General features: G+C 39.8%; 2 protein-coding genes across 2 annotated transcripts in view; one reads left to right on the top strand and one right to left on the bottom strand.

The window, feature by feature from the left end:
• The window catches only part of apolpp (retinoid- and fatty-acid binding glycoprotein apolipophorin), a 78,324-nt gene that overhangs the window by 23,174 nt on the left and 31,853 nt on the right, over window positions 1–23,297 (bottom strand). Inside the window, exons 18-35 of the mRNA XM_034980895.2 lie at window positions 22,362–22,535; window positions 21,536–21,879; window positions 20,334–20,549; window positions 18,855–18,999; window positions 16,973–17,348; window positions 16,295–16,520; window positions 14,812–14,966; window positions 8,007–8,160; window positions 7,464–7,688; window positions 6,066–6,241; window positions 5,417–5,525; window positions 5,060–5,216; window positions 4,362–4,531; window positions 3,829–3,974; window positions 3,093–3,347; window positions 2,548–2,689; window positions 1,895–2,039; window positions 772–963 (exon numbers count right to left, since the gene is read on the bottom strand). Coding sequence (XP_034836786.1) covers window positions 772–963; window positions 1,895–2,039; window positions 2,548–2,689; window positions 3,093–3,347; window positions 3,829–3,974; window positions 4,362–4,531; window positions 5,060–5,216; window positions 5,417–5,525; window positions 6,066–6,241; window positions 7,464–7,688; window positions 8,007–8,160; window positions 14,812–14,966; window positions 16,295–16,520; window positions 16,973–17,348; window positions 18,855–18,999; window positions 20,334–20,549; window positions 21,536–21,879; window positions 22,362–22,535 — 3,507 coding nt within the window. The remainder of the gene's footprint in view (window positions 1–771; window positions 964–1,894; window positions 2,040–2,547; window positions 2,690–3,092; window positions 3,348–3,828; window positions 3,975–4,361; window positions 4,532–5,059; window positions 5,217–5,416; window positions 5,526–6,065; window positions 6,242–7,463; window positions 7,689–8,006; window positions 8,161–14,811; window positions 14,967–16,294; window positions 16,521–16,972; window positions 17,349–18,854; window positions 19,000–20,333; window positions 20,550–21,535; window positions 21,880–22,361; window positions 22,536–23,297) is intronic.
• On the top strand, window positions 9,652–12,738 carry LOC138403952 (uncharacterized). Its single transcript, XM_069506323.1, has 2 exons — window positions 9,652–11,354; window positions 12,663–12,738. Exons 1-2 carry the CDS (start codon window positions 9,652–9,654, stop codon window positions 12,736–12,738), a joined length of 1,779 nt encoding a protein of 592 aa, XP_069362424.1.

Below are 23,297 nucleotides of genomic sequence, written 5' to 3'. Positions count from 1 at the left end.
ACGCTCTAGAAACCCGAAATCTCATTCTAAAAGTCAATGTATATTGTACATTATTTACTGCCACGTACTGTACCTAATTACATTCGTATTTGTAAAGCCTCAACTCCCAAGTTAGGAGGCCTGAAGCTTGTCTCAAAATAGACTGTCGCATGCTGCACGCAAATCTGCAAAATTGCATTTTCTTGCTCTGGCATTAAAAGGCCTTCAGGCATCATGAAACTAAAGTTACATTGCAAACCTGTACAAAATAAGTAAATAACCTGTAGAAAGTAGGAGGCTGCGGCCGTAGAAGAGGACAGGGGAGAAGAAGGAGACATTATGCTTACCTTCTCCCGTCTTAGGTGTAAACCTGTGCCGGTTCAAGGTCAGGACGTCTCAGACGCATTCGATATCGGGATTCTGAGACACCTTATACTTGAAGCGGACGGCACCGCTGGACTTTTTAGTGGGTATGCTGAAGGCTGTAAAACTGCCAGTGAGTCCCACATACCCGCGGGGTGATTACGTACCTCGCCACAGGCTTGCAACAGGCGTAAATCTCGCGATCATTGCTGTCAAACGTCCGGCTAGAGAGAAACAGCAATAGCCACAAAGCAAAATAAGAAGAAGAAGAAGAGGGACAGCAAATGAACTGTCGATTGCTACTGCTGTCGCGTTGCTGTCGCTACTGCAACGTTTTACGTAATCACCCCGCCGTTCTTATGCGGGATGCGTAATTGCATTTTTACCAGCGGGGGAAAAAATTAAAAAAACGTAAGTATGGATACGTACTGCCGTATTCAGGCTGGCTGTAGACATGGAAGTGGTACTTCTTGTTCTCCCTGTTCACGTGCAAGTTCATGTCGTATTGCGGGAACGTCTTGTCTGAGAATTCGTTGGCGACTTGAAGACCGAACTCGGTGTTCAAACCAAGCTTGCGGAGGTCGAAACCGGCGTTGAATTGGTGTTGGATACAACCGGGTTCTGGAAACAACGAAGATCATCAGAATATTGGGTAAATCTCATCATCATCATCATATCAACCCATCGCTGGTCAAGTACGGATTGGCAGACTTGACCAGCGATGGCAGCTTGGTAGAATTGGCACTTGAGGGATGCAGGTTCCCTCAAGATAATTTTTTACATACATAAATCAAAAATGATGGAACCGGCAGGATTTGAACTTGTGTCTGCCTGGGTATTACACCCGGAGCGGCTTTAGACCGCTAAGCCATGGTTCACTTATTGCTGGTGCCGGAATTTGAGATAATAATTATGTATTTTCCCTCAAGATATTTTTCTGCAGCGTTAAAGCAAGTGATAGAATAAATTCCCTTTTAGCAATCATATTATGGAGTTTCCTTTATGTCAAAGTTTGCAATATTATGTCGTACAAAATTGATGAAATTTCATCTAAAAAAATCAAGGAATTTCAGATTTGGGTTCTAGCTAGCGCATCAAAGATTGATTTATTGATTAAAACCGACTCATTAGTCATTAAAGCTCGCTTCAAAGCGATTCACACTTCTATCTGTGTTGTTTATTGTTTTAATTTTATGCCTTTCTTTTTTATAATGGTGTAAAATCTATATATATAAAAGGAGAAGGTGAGTGACTGACTGACTGACTGACTGACTGACTGACTGACTGACTGACTGACTGATCTATCAACGCACAGCTCTAACTACTGGACGGATCGGGCTGAAATTTCGCATGCAGATAGCTATTATGACGTAAGCATCCGCTAAGAAAGGATTTTTGAAAATTCAACTCCGAAGGGGGTTAAATAGGGATTTGAAATTTTGTAGTCCACGCGGACGAAGTCGCGAGCATAGCATAGCTAGTAAAGAATATTTCATTAATTCATTCATGCTCTGCCTTGAAGATGCTTCATCAAGATGTAAGGAATACTTACTGGTGGTGATAAGTTTGGCGTTAACTTCAGCATGAGCACACTGCTTCTTCTCCTCGCAGTAGACGTACGAGGTCTTGTACTCCAGGTTGGTGATGCGAAACTCCGCCACGTGGTTGCGCTCCCCGTACGCTACGTTGATGAACGTCTGTAAAAGTTGTTTGAAGACTTAATAACATTCTAGGATTGAAGCTGGCTTAGGAAACTACAAAACAAAAGTTATAGAAATTTCCATGGGATGACTGCGATACATAATCTCCCTGTCAAATATAAAAAATAGCATAGAAATTGGTTTAGAAATCACCTAAATGCACGTGAAAAAACAGAGAACCAGTTAAGTGTAGTACATAAGTATTCATACAGAACTCAGCCAAGAATTTAAGACTCAAATTCAAGTAAATTCGAAGCCATATTGGCTTCGAATTAACTTGCTTGACTTTTATCACGGCTTAAGTATTGATGTTTTTTATGCAGCTTTGGCAAGTTAGTAAATTGAAGTGGCTGAAGCCACCCACCTGACCACACGGGAATCAAAACAGTAATATTTTACGTAGTCAGAGACGTCATAGAGTTACGTACTGAGTCAGAGATGTCATAGATGAATCCCTCTGTAGAAGAAACTGGAGAGGGTAAAATAGCAAATAAAAAAATCTAACCTCGACTCCTTGTTCGTTGCCTTCGGTGAGGATGGTACGAATGTACTTGAAGTTGGCTGGTTTCTGTTCGTCTTTGACCTTCAGGGTACCAGAACCTTCGATGATAGTCTTTGGCCCTTCTTGTTTGCTGATGAACGATGTGCTACGGAACAAGAAACCAAGATAAGGTAAGTACCTATCTTAAAAAAACCTATGAAATTAAAGGCCTTCGATTTGCTGAAGACGTTTGATTGTGTTCAACATGATACTTTTTAACTAGGCCACTATGAAATTAAAGACACGTTGTTAGAAATGGTCTTTTTGCGTTTTTTTGGTATACGAATTCAAAAAGTCAGTGATGTGAAGCCCTTTGTATTGCAAAAGTTACAGGTGTTCGTCAAGGGTCAACTTTAGGTCCCATTCTTTTTGTGGTTTATAATTAGACATTTTGCATTGTACCTACTGTTATTTACTATCTATTTTGTTCCTATACGTACGAAATATAACTTCACCTTGTGCAAGTTTTGTTTTTAGATAAACGAATATATGCAAGAAATAAGTCTTACCTTCCACTCAGCACGTTCTTATTATCATTCATAGCTTGGAACTCCAATCGCTTGCCACTTCCAGCGTCCTTGCTTGAAATATCAACGTTGTAGTTCTTCAGATCAAGAGTGGGTGCGTTAGCGTGGAACTTGACGATCAGATCCTTATCGAAGTTAACTTCGAATGTGGAGTCCAGGTCAAAGTTCTTGATGTTTTCTATCTTGACCTCCATACGACCTTGGGTTGATCTCGTCGCAATTCCTTTGAAGTACAACCTAAGAAAAAAATTGATTGTTATTTTTAAAACTTGCTTATGTCTACGACTTCATCCGCGTGGACCACATAAATTTCAAACACCTATTTTACGCCCGTAGGGGTAGAATTTTCGTAAATCCTTTCTTAGCCCATGTTAACGTCATAATAACTTTCTGTATGCAAAATTTCAACCCAATCCGTCCAGTAATATGAGCTGTGCATTGATAGATCAGGCAGTCAGCTTTTCCTTTTATGTATGTAGATGTTAGATTAGTCATTTTGGTAAGTGCAATTTTTGTAAATACTAAAAAAAATGAATTTAATAGCCAAAAAAGAAAGTTAGATAAGAAAGAAAATCAAATAAGCAAGACTAAAAGTGTAGAAAGAAAAATAAAGGTGACCGATCTAAATTCTAAAGGATCAAAACGATAAAAGCAGAAAGAAAGGTAGAACTGGAAACTGATAATAAGTAGCTAAGTTCAAATGATCTTGAAAATGTACCTTGCTGGGTTAGGTGACGAAGGGCTGCTATATTTGAGATCAAACACGGGCTGAGAAGAGGAGTACACGACGAGAGCTTCTGATTTGTAGACGCGACCGTCGGCGTCGATGGCGATAAGAGTGTTGAATGTGTCGGGAGATGGGTTCTGCGGGAACAAAATATAATAAATTATGATTTATTATGTAAGCAAATTAAAGATTAATGGGTTAAAATAAGTGTATTAGATGCAAAGCAAGTAAGGAATTACGCAAATTTTCCATGTTGATTAATATAGTTTTGTTTGTGTAAAGGTGCGTACTGATTAGGAGCATTCGTTAGTAATACTATTATAACAGTTCACATTAATGAGTGCACCAAGACGAGCATTAACTGCGCACTTTTCGTAAATTAGAATATTGCTGTAATCAGTATTGTAGTGAATAGAGTGTTAATAATTGAATGTTCATCCGGTACAATGCTAAATTCCAGATTGTTACACTTACATAAATGCTCCTGCTCATTTCTGAACAAAAAATAGGTTGGAATAAATTACCTTGGCGTTCATGTTGATTTCCATCTTCTTGAACTTCTCGTTCTGTGGAGAGTTGATCAAGAACTTCAGGTCAAGTTCCTTCTGGTTGGAGGCGCCCTGTATCGAGAGGGAAGTGCTCTTGCCCTTGCCATAATGTGCATTGACATCTACCGCTCCTGATGTTCTGTCCTCTACAAAGCAAAGAAAGACAATTCAACAACGTCCTGCGTGAGCGCTGTGGTCTTATTAGTGGGAGGTTCTGGATACGATAATCCGGCAGGGGAAATTCGGAATTTTTAATTTGTAAATTTTCTCTACCCTGGTCTGGTATGAGGCTTCGGTCATGGCTAGTTACCACCATACCGGCAAAGCCGCAGCACCAAGCAATATAACTTTTTTGGTGCCACGGCTTTGTCGGTAAATTTGATGTACGCTAAATTTGATGACGCCAGGGAAGTCGTCTACAGCGTAGCCGATGCCGTGTAAAAAGCAGTGTTGTATAAAAACTGCTATACCTCTTCCAGGTTAGCCCGCTTCCATCTTAGACTGCATCATCACTAACACCAGGTGAGATTGTACTTACATCATGTAGTTTTCTTCCCGCTCCGAACCCCTAAAACCCTCCTTCCTTCGTTTCGTCAATTTACTGACATCTAGGTCTTCCTCAACCTCTACGGTCCTATGGTTTGCTGCCTCTAATAGTTCAAAAATATACTCACTAGTATCATCGATTTTGTACTGAGCATCAATATTGACGGGGTCCACATGTGGTAGGATAACCTTCAGCTTGGTGTTGCCATTTTTCAGATCATACTTTCCGCTCGACTCGACTTTGAAGAGATCAGCATTCACTTGCACTAATTGTACTATCTTGACCTAAAAGTATATTAGTCAACATTTATTATCATTTATAATTGTATTATAGTTAAAAGAATTTTCTCCAAACTATTTGATTTTTGAACAGTAACTAACAGTAACAGTAAATTTCCTTTTGGCTTTGCCGTAGTCTGGTAAAAAAGAAATATACTGTGTTTTGTCAAACACAACTCTATAGTATAGTATAACTATAAACTTACCTCAGCAGCTTGGTTTTCTGGCTGGTTGTAAGCGAAGTTGGAAACCCACTTGATATCATGTGCCGTCTCAAATGGCAGTCTTAGGGTTACAGTACTGTCGTCGACGTATCTGTTTATAAGAAAAAAGTTCAACATTGAAAAAAAAAACAATATCCCAAGAAAGCCCCTACCATTGTTTAATATATATTTTCAGTAATAAGGAATACGACGGAGAGAGAGAAGAATAGAATAAGAATAGAATAGAATAGAATAGAATAGAATGTTTTTTATTCATGTAAACTTTAAGAAATAGCTAGGTCATCAAAACAGTATATTAGGAATATAAAAGGCCCCAGAATACTTCCTTGCAGGACTCCTACGTTTATATTGCTGAATAGAATGCATAGCAAAACTGAAACCTATACTCGTCTGAAACGTATATTCTATAAGATATAAGGCTATGTTTTTCTCCAGAATAAAATCGATCATTGACTTCTAACTGGCATAAGATAATAATTTAAAGGCTGTGTTATTTCAAAAACGCAGACAGGTCTTAGATCTGCAATTCTTGTTTTACACAAGAATCTTTAGTGCTATAATCGACTGTCCTCAACTGTTGAGCAGATATAAAATTTAAGGTTCTTATGCACTTAGTAATTGATTAACTTACGTTCTCACTCCCTTATTTGGCAGGTTGACTTGGAAGGTTCCGACCACTTCCATAGCTATATCATCCCCATAGCCCATTTTGATTCTGTAGTTATCATCAATGGTATCGCCCATCGTATACGTTTTAGTCACATCGACAATACCTTTCTTTGGTAGCATGGTGCCACTTATTTCGTTCTGAAAACAAAATTATGTGTGTTAATATAACTTAAACCATACCCCTTCCAGGTTAGCCCACTGATATCATCACCTACCACCAGGTGAGATTGCAGTTAAGGGCTAACTTGTATAGAAATACCTTGTAATTTTAAAAACTCTTTACCTTTTTCAAGTATAATTATTAAATTTCTTATCTTATAATCTTTGCTAACCAACATTTGTAGGTTAGTTTTTTACCGAATCCTCATTAATTTGTTCTGATTCAATTATTGTACTCAGTCCATTTTTGTATAGATTTAAAATTTATTCGTTACATCAACCCATCGCCATTTCCTCATGAATCACCATCATCATCATCATCATTATCATCAACCAATAGACGTCCACTGCTGGAAATAGGGCTCTTTTAGGGACTTCCACACGCCTCGGTCTTACGCTGCCTGAAGCCAGCAGCTCCCTGCGACTCGTCCGATGTCATCCGTCTAATGGAGGGTCTTCCAACACTGCGTCTTCCGGTGCGAGGTCACCATTCCAGCACCTTAGAATCCCAACTTCTATCGGTTTTACGAACTATGTGCCTTGCCCATTGCCACTTCAGCTTCGCAACCCGTTGAGCTATGTTGGTTACTCTAGTTCTCCTACGGATCTCCTCATTTCTGATTTGATCACGTAGAGAAACTCCAAGCATAGCTCTCTCCATCTCTCTCTAAAGATACTCTATAAGTTTAAAATAGCCTCAACAGCTCAACGGGTAAAGGAGTGGACTGAAAACCGAAAGGTTGACGGTTCAAACCCCGCCCGTTGCAATATTGTCGTACCTACTCCTAGCACAAGCCTGACGCTTAGTTGGAGAGAAAAGGGGAATATTTAGTCATTTAACATGGCTAATATTCTTTTTGAAGCTGTGATAGCCTAGTGGTTAGGACGTCCGCCTTCTAATCGAAGGTCGGGGGTTCGATCCCGGGCACGCACCTCTAACTTTTCAGAGTTATGTGCGTAATTAATTAAATATCACTTGCTTTAACGGTGAAGGAAAACATCGTGAGGAAACCTGCATGCCTGAGAGTTCTCCACAATGTTCTCAAAGGTGTGTGAAGTCTACCAATCCGCACATGGCCAGCGTGGTAGACGATGACCAAAACCCTTCTCATTCTGAGAGGCGACCCGTGCTCTGTAGTGAGCCGGAAATGGGTTGATAATGATGAATATTCTTTTTTAAACAAAAAAAAAATTAAATTACCCTGAAAGCAATATCGCTCTTTGGTCCGTTAGGAGCATTCTTCAAGCTGAATGTATTGAGGAGATTCTTGCCGCCATGGACGTTCAGTTCCAGCTGGCCCTCCAGGTCAATGGTTTCCTTGTCCCAGTTGGTGTTAGTGACCTTAGCCTTGTACTTGATGGTGGAGGCTGGACCGCCGCGCTTTGCAGCATCGGAGAAGATGGCTTCAGCACGGCCATTTAGCACCTTCATACAAAAAAATATATTTGAACATTAGTGACTTACTTTTATCACAGAATCCATACATAACCATAGAGAGTCAACTAAAAAAAAATATGTTCAAATTAAAAAATACGCAAATAAGTTGGTTCAAAAATTTCGGAGGTTTCGGTACATATAGGTAGAAAAACAAAACTCCTCCTTTTTGAAAGTCGGTTATAAAAGTACGGTTATAAATCTAGCACCCTTTTAGTAATTACATTTAAGTCCTACAAGCAGATTCTTCCTAAAAGATGCTGATACTTCTAATTTCTGGTTGATTTCATAGTAAAAATTAGATCTTACATTGTCCTTCTCAGTGAATTCTCTATCGATCTTGAAGCTCAAGCAGCGTTCGTCAGGCAGGACGACTTCCACACTGGCGTGGTTCCTGCCAAGGTCCTTGTAGTCTCCATGAAGGTTCAGTTCTGTGGTTTTGCCGTCGTATACCAGTTTGTTCCTGAAAAGAGACCAGACCTGAAAGTTAGTGACAACTTTCACGTTCCCAATGCTTAGAAAGTAGAGATAGTTTGTAGGGAGTCAAGAAACCGCCTCAGGCTAACATGCGAAGAGCAAGAACAGTCATCATCATCATCGCTCTAGTGGGTGCTCGCCTTTATAACAAGGTTCGCAATTCGCTTCACTACAACTTCGACCACGTAATGTTTTGGACGGACTCGACGATCGTCTTAGGTTGGCTGCGCATGCCGCCAAGATTATTAAAAACGTTCGTTCAAAATAGGACGATAGAAATTCACGATTTGACGAAGGAGCTTCCGTGGCGTCATGTAAGCGGGAAAGAGAACCCAGCTGACCTCGTTTCGCGTGGGGTTGTGAATCTCGAGGAGCTCTCTTCTTCTGATTTATGGTGGGAAGGGCCATCCTTCCTTCGCGACCGTGAATTTGACTGCGAAAACGTACCACCCTTTTACACGCACGAAGGGCAATCAAATGACTTGCCGGAAATGAAGAGTAGTGAAATAACCACGCTAGTAGTCCAGGATTGGTCGTGCTCTGAAGGGCAATCTGCTATCGATTTTGAACGATTCTCTCAGTTCAGTCGGCTAAGACGCTCAACTGCATATGTTTTACGGTTTTTACATAATACGCGCAATAAACTGAATAAACGGTCGGGTGTTCTTACCGTCGATGAGCTGAGAGAAGCCGATAACTTGTTGATTAGGCTTTCTCAACTGGAATCTTTTCCAGTCGAGTACAAGTCAATATCCAACAATCGCGCACTAAAGAATAAACATAATTTAAGTAAATTAAATTTGTTTATTGATGACGATAAGCTGCTGCGAGTCGGTGGCAGATTGGACTACTCAGAGTTCGACTATAATAAAAAACATCCAATTTTGCTGTCAAGCAAACATCATTTCACTCTTCTTCTCTTCCGGAACGAACACAAATCATTGCTACACGCTGCTCCGCAGGCGCTTCTCTTTCATCTCCGTGAATCATGGTGGCCGATTGCAGGCAGAAATCTCGCTAGAAAAGTCGTTCACGACTGTGTTGTGTGTAAGCGCCTGCGAGGTCAAACGCTCACTCCTCTAATGGGAAATCTTCCCAGCGAGAGGATTACACCTACTTTTCCGTTCTATCGGTGCGGCGTTGACTATGCTGGCCCAGTGTACATTCTTAACAGAAAAGGTAGGGGAGCTAAAACTACAAAGGCATATATTTGTATCTTTATATGTTTTGTAACGCGCGCAGTGCATTTAGAGCTGGTGAGAGGTGATTCGGATCATTCGCGCGCGGGAGCTGGTGCGTGATAGTCGTGCGTACAGTGAGTTACAATATCGAATAGCTCGTGCCGAAGTGCCGTGTAGGTACATATCGTATATACCGTGCCTATCGGCTTTAAGTTGTAAAACCTACTTGTTTTTTTTTTTACGAATTGTGGAGTACGTTTAGTGAACCAGGTAGCAAGAACCTGTTCTCGGTAATGATGAAGACGTGTGAAGGATGCTCGAAGCTGTACAAGGACGGTTCAGGCCTAATCTGTGCCAAATGCAATAAAAATTATCACGTGAAATGTTTAAATATGGCTACGGCACAGTACAACCGACTAAAACATAAGTCTAGCTGGAATTGTCCAGCGTGCCCTGTTAAGGATGGAAGGCATGACGACACTCCCGTCAAAAGCTCAGTGGATGCGACGGAGGAATCCAGCAGCTCCGCAAACTCCGAGATGCAGGAAATCTCCGCCGACCCTCAAAACTGTGACACACCGACTCCTACCCACACCATATTATCGTCTCCGATCGGGGATTGTCAACCTTCGGATTTATCGCAAAATGCTTTACTTCATAATATATCATTGCAAATCTCACAACTACAGATGCAAATGTCTTCAATACAAATAATAAAAAATGATTTATGTAGTTTGAAAACAGACATTTCAGAGCTAAAAAATAGTCTCTCCGCCAAGGTAGAAGATTTAGAGAATCGTATGTCCGATGCTGAATTAAAATTATCCCAAATGAGCGATCTACAGTCAGAAGTGGACGAACTTAAATCGAAGGTTGCCAGTATGATGGAGTCTAATCTGAAGAATGATCAATGGGTTCGTCGATCTAATATACAAATTAACGGTATTCCGTCCAGAAAGGACGAGGATCTTATTAAAGTTATAAAAGACTTGGCCGATATGAGCGGTTACTCATTAGACACATCAAGAGACATTGACTTCGTCACTCGCATTGCTATTAGAAATGACGTAGACACTTCATATCCGAAGCCTATTATACTGAAATTATTATCAAGGTATAAAAAAGACGATTTTTTGTCTTGTTTGCGCCGTTTGAAGGACTTGAAAGCATCAGATGTAGGATTCCCCGGTAATCAGGCTCGTATCTATATAAATGATCACCTATCGAGCTATAACAAAATGCTTTTGCAGAAAGCCAAAGCCTTGGCAAAAGAAAAAAAGTATGATTATTGCTGGGTGCGCAACTGTACGGTCATGGTTCGTCAAAACGAGAAATCAAAAATCATACACATAACCTCGGAAGAATCTCTAAAAAAAAATAGTTTAAGTAATAACTACATGTTTTTGTACTTTCATAGAAGTCATATAGTGCATATTATTATCACAATTATAATAGAAGCCTTTAAGAAATATTTCTTTGATCAACTAAGGTTAGTTACGTTTATCCACTCATTAAATCTACTGACATCTAACTATGTATTAAACTTACTTTTTATAAAGCATCATAGAAACCGGAAAATGTTTGCGACACCTGAACATTCGTTTAGCTTCCTTTTGTTTGCAGACCAGTATTGCGAGAAACGGGGTAATGGATATTTACGTCAAAGCGCACTGTTTATTGCGTACTTAGTGAGAGCCTACTCACTCGGTGACGTTTCTTGCAGAGCAATGTATAACAACTTAACCGAACTGATCATATATTGTGTACTTTATGTTTATGATGTATTTGTTTCGAAAAATGATTGTAACTTGAAGTCACTAAGCATAAATATATTTTTAAGGTCGTTATTTCATGAAGTTATTAATTGTAATAAGGATTTATCTGTAAGATTGGTTTTAGTCTCGTCAAATTATTATATAATTATCACTATAAAAATAAAAAACGACGTTAAAATATATTGTTACAATGGAATTAAATCCTTAATAGCAACTGTTATGGGGTACATATTATCCGAACCGATATTTTTAAGAATAAATTACAAAGTCACTAATGGTCGTGTGTTGAGTCATAGCTTTATAATATCAAATGAAGCTTACGTAATATTAACAATTAATATAAGACCTAAATTGCAGCCCTGTTAATTAGTGTTTACTATCAGAATGTCCGTGGGTTACGGACAAAAACTACTGGATTCTTTAAAGCTATTTTGCAACATGACTATGACGTTATATGTTTGAGCGAAACTTGGCTGTTGCCGGGAATTAATGACGGTGAATTATTTGACTCGCGCTATAACGTGTACCGTACTGATCGAGACTATGAACGCTTAGGAATGAAGATGGGAGGCGGTACACTAATTGCGGTACACCGTACTCTTACCACTAACATTTCAAATATTCGGCCGTTACCAATATTTGCAGATGCAGAGATTACGCAAATAAATATATCATTATGTCGTGGCTCAACTACTAAAAATCTTCGTTTATTTTGTTGTTACTTCCCACAAAATGCACATCAGGTATGGTCTCAGATGCAATTCTTCGAATATTTATCAGATTTACACATTGAAAATCCAAATGATGTATATTTGGTGGTGGGTGACTTTAATATCAGAAATGCTGTATGGGAACCTAATCCTGACGATTTACATAATTTTGTCATTTTGAATCCAAATATTGACCAATTGACAACACAGCTTTCTTCATTTTTGTCCTTCACCGGATGGTCGCAATTTAACTGCATAAGTAACATGAATAATAGATATTTAGACTTAGTCATATCCAGCTCCCCCTGCTCAGTATCAAGGTCGGAACCTTTATCCCTCCCTGAAGATAATCATCATCCAGCTTTCAATGTAAATATCAACGTGAACTATTTGCAGCCTAGTTTACGACCTCCTCCCCGTCTTGTGCGTCGATATCATACTGCCGATTATAGTACCATTAATGTTGAACTAGCAAAAATCGATTGGGTCGAATGCTTCAGCGGTAAAAATGTGGACGCAGCGGTGACTGAATTTTACATGATAGTTAACTCAATAATTGATAAATTTATCCCCTCTAGACTCGTTATAAATAGTTCTAGATATCCTATCTGGTACTCACGCCCTTTGATAAAACTGGTTCATAAAAAACTAAGAATACATAAAAAATGGAAGATATATGGCAGACAATGCGATTATATTTTGTTTTCAGATTTACGGCGTGAGTTTAAAAACCTAGAGGCGTCTTGTTATAGTGCGTATATTGCGCGCGCTGAAGCTAATATATTAACTGCTAATTCTAAATGCTTTTGGTCGTTTGTACAGTCGAAACAAAACATTAATAGCATACCGGATAGCTTGTACCTGGACGATGAGATTGCCCAAGAAGGGCAACGAATAGCTGATCTATTCAATAAGTTTTTTGAATCAGTTTTTCAAAAACCATCATACTCAACGTTGAACATTGACGTACTTGTACCTCCACAAGCTCTCATTGGACATGTAGATTTCAATTATAAAACGGTTGAAAAATACTTGTCAGCTTTAAATACGACTAAAGGCAGTGGCCCCGACGGCTTGCATCCCATACTTCTTAAAAGATGTAGCAAGCAATTAGCCATTCCTTTAACTCTTTTGTTCCGATTGTCACTGAGCTCTGGTGTTTTACCAAAAACGTGGAAACGTTCAATTGTTGTACCTATCCACAAAAATGGAGATAAACACAACATACGTAATTACCGGGGTATTTCCAAGCTATCAGTTATTCCTAAACTTTTCGAAAAGATTATTTACGATTCACTATTCCCTGCAGTACGGCCACTTTTAACACCATCACAACATGGGTTTATAAACAAAAGGTCTACAGAAACTAATCTTTGCGAATTACTTGACGTGACTTTGGATTCAATGGACAAAGGTTTTCAGGTTGACGCCGTGTATACCGATTACTCTAAAGCATTTGATAAAATTTCACACGAGATATTAATAATGAAGCTAGTAGCGATTGGTATACACGGTGACCTCTTGAGATGGCTCACATCGTATTTAAGGGAGCGAACCCAGGCGGTTGCTATTAAGGGTTTCACAACTACATTTGTCCCCATCACTTCCGGTGTACCTCAGGGCTCGCACCTTGGGCCATTGCTCTTTAATATCTTTATAAATGACGTCGTAAAATATGTTAAACATTGTAATATACTATTATATGCTGACGACACCAAAATTTTTAAAGTTATTAGAACGGTAAAAGACTGCCAAGACCTGCAGGAAGATTTAGATCGGATTAGTCAATATTGTACAAATAATGGTTTAGAGATGAATGTAGATAAATGTTGCACTATTACCTTTACAAGGAAAAAGAATTGGATTTACCATAATTATTACTTATTTGAAAAACTGGTACGCAGAGTCAATGAGGTGCGAGACCTAGGGGTTCAGCTGGATAGTCGACTATTATTTGATTCACATTTAACTAAAATTAGAAATAGAGCGTATAAGATGTTAGGATTTATTCTCCGTCAGTCAGTTGATTTCAAAAATCCAAATACCCTCGTCTTGCTTTTTAATTCATTTGTAAGATCTCATTTAGAACATGCTTCTACTGCGTGGAATCCACAGTACGCTGTTTATGTCAATATGCTAGAATCCATTCAACGTAAATTTTTAAAATGTTTAAGTAAGAGATTTAATTCCTTTAGTATCACTGAATTAATCTCTTTAGAGCTCAGGAGGGAACACAAGGATCAAATCTTCTTGTATAAAATTGTAAATGGTCTTATTGACTCCCCTTATTTACTAAGTAAAATAACGTACTCTGTACCGCGATTGTCCAGACGGAATGTAAAAACCTTTAGTCTTCCACATATTAACACGAACTATGGCCATAATAGATTTTTAGTGAGGACATGCGATATATACAATAAGAAATATGTACAATTAGATCATTTTCAACACAAATTTGGTAAATTTTTAGCTGAAATAAAAAAGTTTAAATAATTATATGTAGGTTTAGCACGATTAGAATTATATACTTTATTTGTAACCACTTCATAACAAACTAACTTATTATAATTTAATTTAATGTAATTACTAACATAACTAACTCCCGCACAAAATTAAATAGATATAATGTAAATGAGTGAACACTTAATAGGCATATGTACAAACTAGAAATAAGTAGCTAAGTAAAAATGTAAAAGCTGTTTGTGTTCAAAAAAAAAAAAAAAAAAAAAAAAAAAAAAAAAAAAAATGATCAACCCATCGCCAGCTCACTACAGAGCACGGGTCTCCTCTCAGAGTGAGAAGGGTTTTGGCCTGCCACGCTGGCCATGTGCGGGTTGGTATACTCCACACACCTTTGAGAACATTATGGAGAACTCTCAGGCATTCAGGTTTCCTCACGATGTTTTCCTTCACTGTTAAAGCAAGTGACAAATGACAAAACAGAGCCCTAAGGTTACAAAAATGGACTTACTTGCTATCCAGTTGTTTGTCAGTTCTTTTGTTATTGGTACTGAAATGTATCTTGTCGTTGTCGTTCTTTCCGAAGTTGAGGAAGAGGTCCACATCAGCATCATACGTCGGCTCCTTGGCTACAAACTTAACGTCTCCCTTGATCACACGATCAGCCTGTGGAAGGAAGAATCGACTTGGTAAAAAAGTCCCTTAATAAAAAGTGCTTTAGTCCATTTTGTATGACGAATACCTGAATACTCGTAACACTCGTCTCTGACAATGATCTCTATGTAGTTAAACAACGAACCAAAGTTTTAACAGCTTCATAGAGAACTTCTTGTTAATAGCTTTCCTGAAGGTAGGTACTAATTTATTTCAATGGTGTCCGAATAGGATGCATCGTTTGCCAACTGGCTAAATATACGACACAAAGCATACACAAAGTGCTTTCTTCTATGAGTAAACCTTTAATGCTTTAGCCATTTTAAAATTATCGTCATTAAAAGTCATCGACCAGTAGTTCATCATGTCGCAGCAAATTGTGCAAGGAAACAAACTTATCGGGAAATTGCAGAGGTTTCTCAACTCTCGATCTTCACGTCAAAATAATTCAATATCAAGAATAATTAATTAGAATTGATTACTTATTAATAATTAAACGAGAATAATTTTATTAATTAAAACTAGCTTATGCTCGCGACTTCGTCCGCGTGGACTACAAAATTTCAAAACCCTATTTCACCCCTTAGGAGTTGAATTTTCAAAAATCCTTTCTTAGCGGAAGCCTACGTCATAATAGCTATCTGCATGCCAAATTTCAGCCCGATCCGTCCAGTAGTTTGAGCTGTGCGTTGATAGAATGGTTGAAACAAGAATATGTTATTAAATATTAAGAAAAAGAATTTAAATTATTGTAATTGACGTATAATGTGTATTTATGAATAAATGACTATGACTATGACTATGACTATAGATCAGTCAGTCAGTCAGTCAGTCAGTCAGTCACCTTTCCCTTTTATATATATAGATAAATTATTCTGCTAGCCTTATCTAATTATTGTACAAATCATGCCTGCGTGGAATGATGCCAAGAATACGGGCTACATTTTCCCGTTGCACAGCCAGGCTGATCCAGGCTGAGGCGCGAAAAATGACCCAGCTCTTCTGTCACCAGATGAGGCGACTAATCGCGGTCAAATGTCTCGTAATTTTTTTTAGCACTAAGACTCCAGGGACTAGGTCTCCACGGCAACCAGAACAAAAATGTAACTCTCGATAAGAGAGGCATACTTGCACCGCTTGCCGTTTTCAGTCATTTCTGTTGCGGCTCTCGGTCTTGATACTGTCTCCATGTCATGACACGGGGCCAATGTATCAACGCACGTTGCATCCCGTATTGGGGCTCGTCCCAGTTCCCAGGGAACCCGCGTCAATCCACAGGTATCTTGCTATAATCCCGAAAAATACCTGCTGGCTCAATAAGGCTAAATATTCAAATTTACCATTTTAAAGTGCACCATGATGTTGCCATTTCCTTTTCCATCGTTGTCGGTGACATGGAACTGCCCGTTGGCTGCGACCGCGTCCTTGAGGTTGAACTTGAGCTGACCGTTTGTGTTGGCACCCGTGTTGATCTTCAGCAAGAAGTTCAGCAGTTCCCCCTTGGAGCTGGTGACGGTGGCGTGCGAGGAGCTCAGCTTGGCGGTCTCAATGTAACCAACGTCAAACCTGAGGAGGATTTTTTGGACCATTAGGGTGCCTGTCCACTGAAGCGGAGCGAAGCGGGGATGTGTTGAGCAAACCAATCAGATTATCGGAAAATAACGAGATAATTTTAATTTTATTAGGTCGTCTGACAAAACTCTGATTGGTCAACTATACACATCTCCGCTCCATCCCGCTTCAGTGGGCAGGCACCCTTAGAATAGACTTCGCCTTCTTTCCCTTACCCTTATTAATGTGAAAGTGTGTTTGTTTGTTGGTTTGTCCTTCAATCACGTCGCAACGGTGCAACGGATTGACGTGACTTTCTGCATGGGTATAGATAAAGACCTGGAGAGTGATATAGGCTACTTTTTATCCCGGAAATTCAAGGAGCTCCCACGGGATTTTTAAAAACCTAATTCCACGCGGGCATCAGCTAGTGAAAAAAAAAAATAAGACTAGAAATCTCCACTTACTTAATATCCTCGTTTTTCCCAGCGCCAGAAACTTTGAGATTTCCAATAGCACCAACGTTCACATCATGAGCCTTCATTCTATGAAGAACCACTCCAGAGAGCTCGTATCTGCCAAGGTTCTTGAAGTCAATGTAGTTCTCCAGGTTGGACTTATCAGCGGACTCTATCTCCCGTTTGGATAACCCTTCAACTGCTTGCTTGTCAAAGTTGATTGCCCATTTGACCTTGTAGTCACCCTCCTTCTTGATGTGGGTGCGTCCATCGACATTGGCGCTTGCCTGCTTGTTCATGTAAACTCCACCAACGTCTAAGTAAACTTTCCTGGGGTCGAGTTCTAAATCCAGCTTTAGTTTGAGAGGTACTAAGTGGTAATCAACTGAAACAAAATGTTACAATTTAATTTTGAAAAAACAATTTTGAAAGTACATGGTAAAACCACAAAATTTGAACCTATAATTTTAGAAAGGAGAAGGAAACTTAATGTCATTAATCTGCAGCAAAAACGTCTTTTTCTCTCAATCAGTAACACCAGAAAATCTGCACATCTCTACAATAAAATCAACAAAATTCTCGATTTCTACTCTAGCTAGTAAACAGTCTGATATTTCCACACTTGTAAACAGTCTGATATTTCTACACTTGTAAACAGTCTGATATTTCTACACTTGTAAACAGTCTGATATTTCTACACTTGTAAACAGTCTGATATTAAAAACATTGTCTAAGTGGTTACAAGAAAAAACGCACGACGAAACAGAATTACTTGTAGGAATATAAAATATAGGTAGGTAAAATTTGTTATTAGTTATTAAAAATACACACATGTAGACACACACTAACACGCAAACACACACTGACACACATTTGCACACACACTCACACACAACACACACACACACACACACACACACACGTAATTTTAAGTTTCATATTCTAAATTAAAGTTTTTGTATAAAGTAAGTTTTTATTTGTCAATGACAGAGGAGGGAGAGCGGGGAGCCTGAGATACAGGTTTTGCAAACTTACTTCAGGGTCCCTGGCACAATTTTTAAAAAGACCTTTGTAGAACAAATAAATCATTTCAATTTTCAATCAATATACCTAAATCCTCATCGTCAATTCCTCAGTGCCTGAAGACGAAAGTCTAACCAGTGTGTTGTTTCCGTCCTCACCTATGGTGCTGAAACGTGGACACTGACAAAGGGCCTCGTTCACAAATTCAAAGTCGTTCAGCGAGCTATGGAGAGGGCTATCTTAGGAGTTTCCCTGAGGGATGGGATCCGAAATGAGGAAATCTGCAGGAGAACCAAGGTCACTGACATAGCTCAAACTATTAACAAGCTGAAGTGGGAGAGACGTTAGCTCTCTACACGTGTTCTATCGCCTTTATAATGGGGAGTGCTCTGAAGAGCTTTTTGACCTCATTCCACCCTCATTTTTCTACAACCGCACCGCGCGCCACCGTAAGGAATTTCCCTCTCACCACCTGGGTGTCTGGTGCACTTCGACCGTCCGCTGCGCCAGATCCTTCTTTCCACGCACTTGCTAACTGTGGAACCAACTCCCATCGGCGGTGTTCCCACTAGATTACAACATGGGGTTATTCAAGGGGCGGAACAACAGATTCCTAAAAGGCCGGCAACGCATCGGTGGTTCCTCTGGTGCTGCAAATGTTCATGGGCGGCGGTAATCACTTAACATCAGGTGACCCGCCTGCTCGTTTGCTCGCTATCTCTATATAAAAAAAAAGTGGCAGTAGGCTGGTCATGCCTGTCGTAGAGGCGATGGCCGTTGGAGGCCACCTTTTCCTTTTCTAATTCTATATTTAGCTAACAGCAGATCCGACACCAAAGGATAGTAAATATTACAGGTAGGTACTTACATTTGTTTTTACTGATGATAGCCACCCCTCTTCTCTGGCCATCATGAATGAGATGTTCGCGTTTGTAGAACTGACTGAAAGTGACACGGTAGTTCGAGTTCCTACAATCGTTACTGTAGTACATGTCGAACTCGTTGCGATTCAGCTGTAAAATAAAAAATAAACAATGTTAAAGATTTCATTTTACGAGCTAAAGAAATCTAAACACAGTGTAAACGTCTATTTAACGAAAAACTCCTTAAAACATAGAAATTGCTAAGGTTCATGTGGTTTGTATTGTTATCCGTATATTGAAACACTCTATATAGCGTAGCAACCACCCTCAATAGCGAAAAAATACGAGATTATTAATTAGACCCTAAAAACAAACTTTCAAATACAATAGGTAGGTACTGATAGAGTCGTAAATAATATATCGTATGCATAATGGAATTCTTAGAAATGTGTACACTTGTTTGTTGTAATTGCCAAGCACTTGTTTATTTACTGTACTTCTTATTGCTAAGCACTTAGGGCGCCGTCAAAGTTGCTGCAAAGTGCCGGAGGCACTGCTTTGTAAATCCATAGAAATAAAAACGCGCGATTGCAGCGCTACACTCGTGCTGCAGCCGCGCAGCAGTTCATTGATTGAAACTATATAGATTCACAAAGCAGTGCTGCTGCACTTTGCAGCTAATTTCAATGCAAGGACGCATTGAAATTCGTATGAAACTATATTATGGATTCACAAAGCAGTGCTGCGGCACTTTGCAGCTAATTTGAATGCTTCCTTATTCGTAAAATTATATTGTTTTCTTTTACTCTTCGTTTAAAGAGAACTCTTTATCAATCAATCAATCAGCCTGTTTGCGTTCACTGCTGGACATAGGGCTTCCCAAGAGCGCGCCACCACACACAATCCCCTGCCTTTCTCATCCACCCACTTCCCGCTACTTCCCTAAGGTCTAGAGGGTTGGAGCTCATCCCACACTGCGTTTGCCGATACGCGGTCTCCACTCCAGAACACGTCTGCCCCAGCGGCTATCGGTTCTGCGGCAGATATGGCCAGCCCAATGCCACAGCTGGCTAATTCGTTGAGCTATGTCGGTCACTCTGGTTCTCCGACGGATTTCCTCGTTACGGATTTTGTCCCTCAGAGAAATACCCAACATAGCCCGCTCCATAGCCCGCTGAGCGACTTTGAACTTGTGGACAAGGCCAACTGTCAGTGTCCACGTCTCAAACTCTTTATAACGCAATAAACCCGGTCCCTTCAATTTCGCTATATAGAGTTTACACTGTATTTATGATTTATGATCAGATGCAGTCTATCTATTAGCATTTAGCACCCATAAATGACGTAAACGACAGATCAATCCTTGACCAGACATGAACTCTGTCGAACATTCGTAGTCATCAGGCTGAAAAGAAAGAAGGTTTTTGCGATTTTTCAAGCAAGGAAAACGGACTAAAGGAAAATTTACTAAGAAATTGTCTCACCCCTTCAACATTTTCAAAGTGGCCATTAATTTTGAAGTTGATGTAAGGATTCAACGTGTTCCGGAAGTCAGCTTTGAAGTCGTAGTTGGCTAGGGAGGCGGAGAGCATCGCGTTCTGTTGTCCCTTCATCATTTTCAAGTCCATTTCCATTTTATTGGGTTCTCTAATGAAGTGACCCATTAAGGTGATAGGCTCGTTGCTCTCTGGGAGGTTGAACTGTGAAGCACAAAATTAAAAATGATGTTCCCACACCCACAGTATTTTAAAAAGACTTATTCAACGATACCCCACACTATGAGGTAGACGAAGAAAAAAATCATCCCCACTTTACATGAGCTACTCTAAAAAATATATTTATCGCAACTTTATTTCACCACTTTGTCGGCGTGATTAATATTTATACCCATGACAAATTACAGATTTCTAGCACTAATAGTCTCTGAGATTAACCGAGGACGGACGGACGGACAGACGGACGGACATAGCGAAACTATAAGGGTTCCTTATTTACTACGGAACCCTTAAAATCATTTTTATTATCATTATCAACCGATACACGTTCGTCGGACATATTTTTTAACATTCAGATACAAGTTAGCCCTTTGCTTTTTTGGTTCCTTTTTCATGTATGGGACCCTGAATCCCAGTCCCCCCTGAAAAACAATTTAATTTTTGGGTCAACGTTTTACACTAAATACCAAAATTTCAGATCTGTAACTCATTTTGTCTACGAGCTAGAGACCTGTGACACGCAGAAATTAATAGGGCTCCGTTTTAACCCTTTGGACACAGAGCCCTAAAAAGTGTTTATTTTTAAATAGACAGCGAGCAAACGAGCAGGCGGTCACCTGATGTTAAGTGATTACCGCCGCCCATGAACATTTATGCAGCACCAGAGGAACCTCCAATGCGTTGCCGGCCTTTCAGGAATTTGTTGGTCCGCCCCTTGAATAACCCCATGTTGTAAAGTTTTTTTTTTTAAATTCAGATACAAGTTAGCCCTTGACTGCAATCTCACCTGATGGTAAGTGACGATGCAGTCTAAGGTGGGAGCGGGCTAACCTGGAAGGAGTATGGCGGTTTTTATTAAACCCTTTGGTTTCTACATGGCATCGTACCGGAACGCCAAATCGCTTGGCGGCACGGCTTGGCCGGTAGGATGGTAACTAGCCACGGCCGAGGCCTCCCATGCCTCTGCTTACCTTTACATCTGAGACAGTATATTTGACACCAGCGCCAATTTTCTCCTCTACGATCTGACCATCTACATGGATGTTCTTCTTGGGGCTCTGCGGCACCTGGTACTCCAGCACAGGTTTGTATACGTGGCGTCTGTCATTCCCCTCAATGTTCAACCCGACACGGCCGTAATACGAAGCCTCGTCCATCTTAGCTTTCATCACGACAGCATATTCACTGGACTTGGTGTAAACGGAGAATTGACCAGACAAGGTTTTGATGGGAGACTCCAAGTTCAGCTGCACAGTTTTTTCTTCCGGGTTGTTTATTAGATCCGCTGAGATTTGAGTGCGGCGATTCTTAGATCCTGAAAATAAAATTTATTTAGCTACACATCCATATGTACTAATCTATAACTAATATTATAAAGGGGTAAAGTTTATAAGTTTGTTTGTAGGGGATAATCTCTGGAACTACTGGAACGGATTTTAAAAATTCTAACTCCGAAAACTCCGGTGCGTGCCCGGGATTGAAACCTCGACCTCCGAATAGGAGGCAGACATCCTAACCACTAGGCTATCACAGCTTGTATTTGAATATAATATAAAAGGAAAAGGAGACTGACTGACTGACTGACTGACTGATCTATCAACGGGCAAACTACTCAAACTACTGGACGGATCGGGCTGAAGGCATGTAGATTGCTATTATGGCGTAGACATCAGCTAAGAAAAAATCTTTGAAAATTCAACCCCTGAGGGGGTAAAATAGGGGTTTGAAGTTTGTGAAGTCCACGCAGATGAAGTCGCGGAAATAAGCTAGTTTGAATAAAAAAAATACTATAGGTACCTTCAGCATCAAATAGCAGTTCAACTCCGTATCGACCTTTGGGGTCATTGCGAAGAACTCCCTTGATATGGTATCCTCTGAGGTCATTCTTCTCCAGGACAAGGTTTACCTTCGTGGATCCCACCAGTGGGTAGCGAGACAAGTATTGTGATACTGAGTTCTGCGATTTTGGACCTGCAAAAAAATGACTTTTAGAGACAAAAAGACTACAAACAAAATACTCAAAAAAACCAGCCAAATGCGAGTCGAAATCGCACACGAATGGTTCCGTACCAACGTACAAGATATACCTACCTAGCAATAGGTACTACAAGTTAATGACGGTTCTGTGATTTGGTAATATTTTTTTATGAACACATTATAATTTTTTTTAGTGATATAACCATTAATTCACGGTTTTCGGATTTATTCCTTTACTTGTGTTATAAGACTTAGGTACCTATCTATCAAACTTCATGGTTCTAGGTCAACGGGAAGTACCCTATAGATTTTCTTAACAGACACGACGCACAGATGGACAGACAGACATACGGACAGACAGACAGATATACAACAAAGTGATCATAATATAAGGGTTCCTTTTTCCTTTTGAGGTAGGTACGGAACCCTAAAAAATCATAACTGTACGCGGCAGAAAGTAATGTACATCGGCCTTTAGAATGACATTTCGGTTTTATAGAGCGTTGTCTCTGTCACTCATACCTATATGACGTTTTATCGGTCTCAAAGATAGGGACAACGCTCTACAAAATGGCTATCACTTTCTTAAGGCCGATGTACCTACAATATTTTCTGCCACGCACTGTACATAGGTGTGAAGTGGATCTACACTATCCATACTAATATTATAAATGCGAAAGTGTGTCTGTCTGTCTGTCTGTCTTCTAGTTTTTCACGGCTCAACCATTCAACTGATTTTGACGAAATTTGGTAGGT

Source organism: Maniola hyperantus, chromosome 23 (genome assembly GCF_902806685.2).
Source record: "Maniola hyperantus chromosome 23, iAphHyp1.2, whole genome shotgun sequence".
In the NCBI taxonomy this organism is placed as follows: Eukaryota; Metazoa; Arthropoda; class Insecta; order Lepidoptera; family Nymphalidae; genus Maniola; species Maniola hyperantus.
This window is presented reverse-complemented; position numbering and strand designations above follow the sequence as displayed.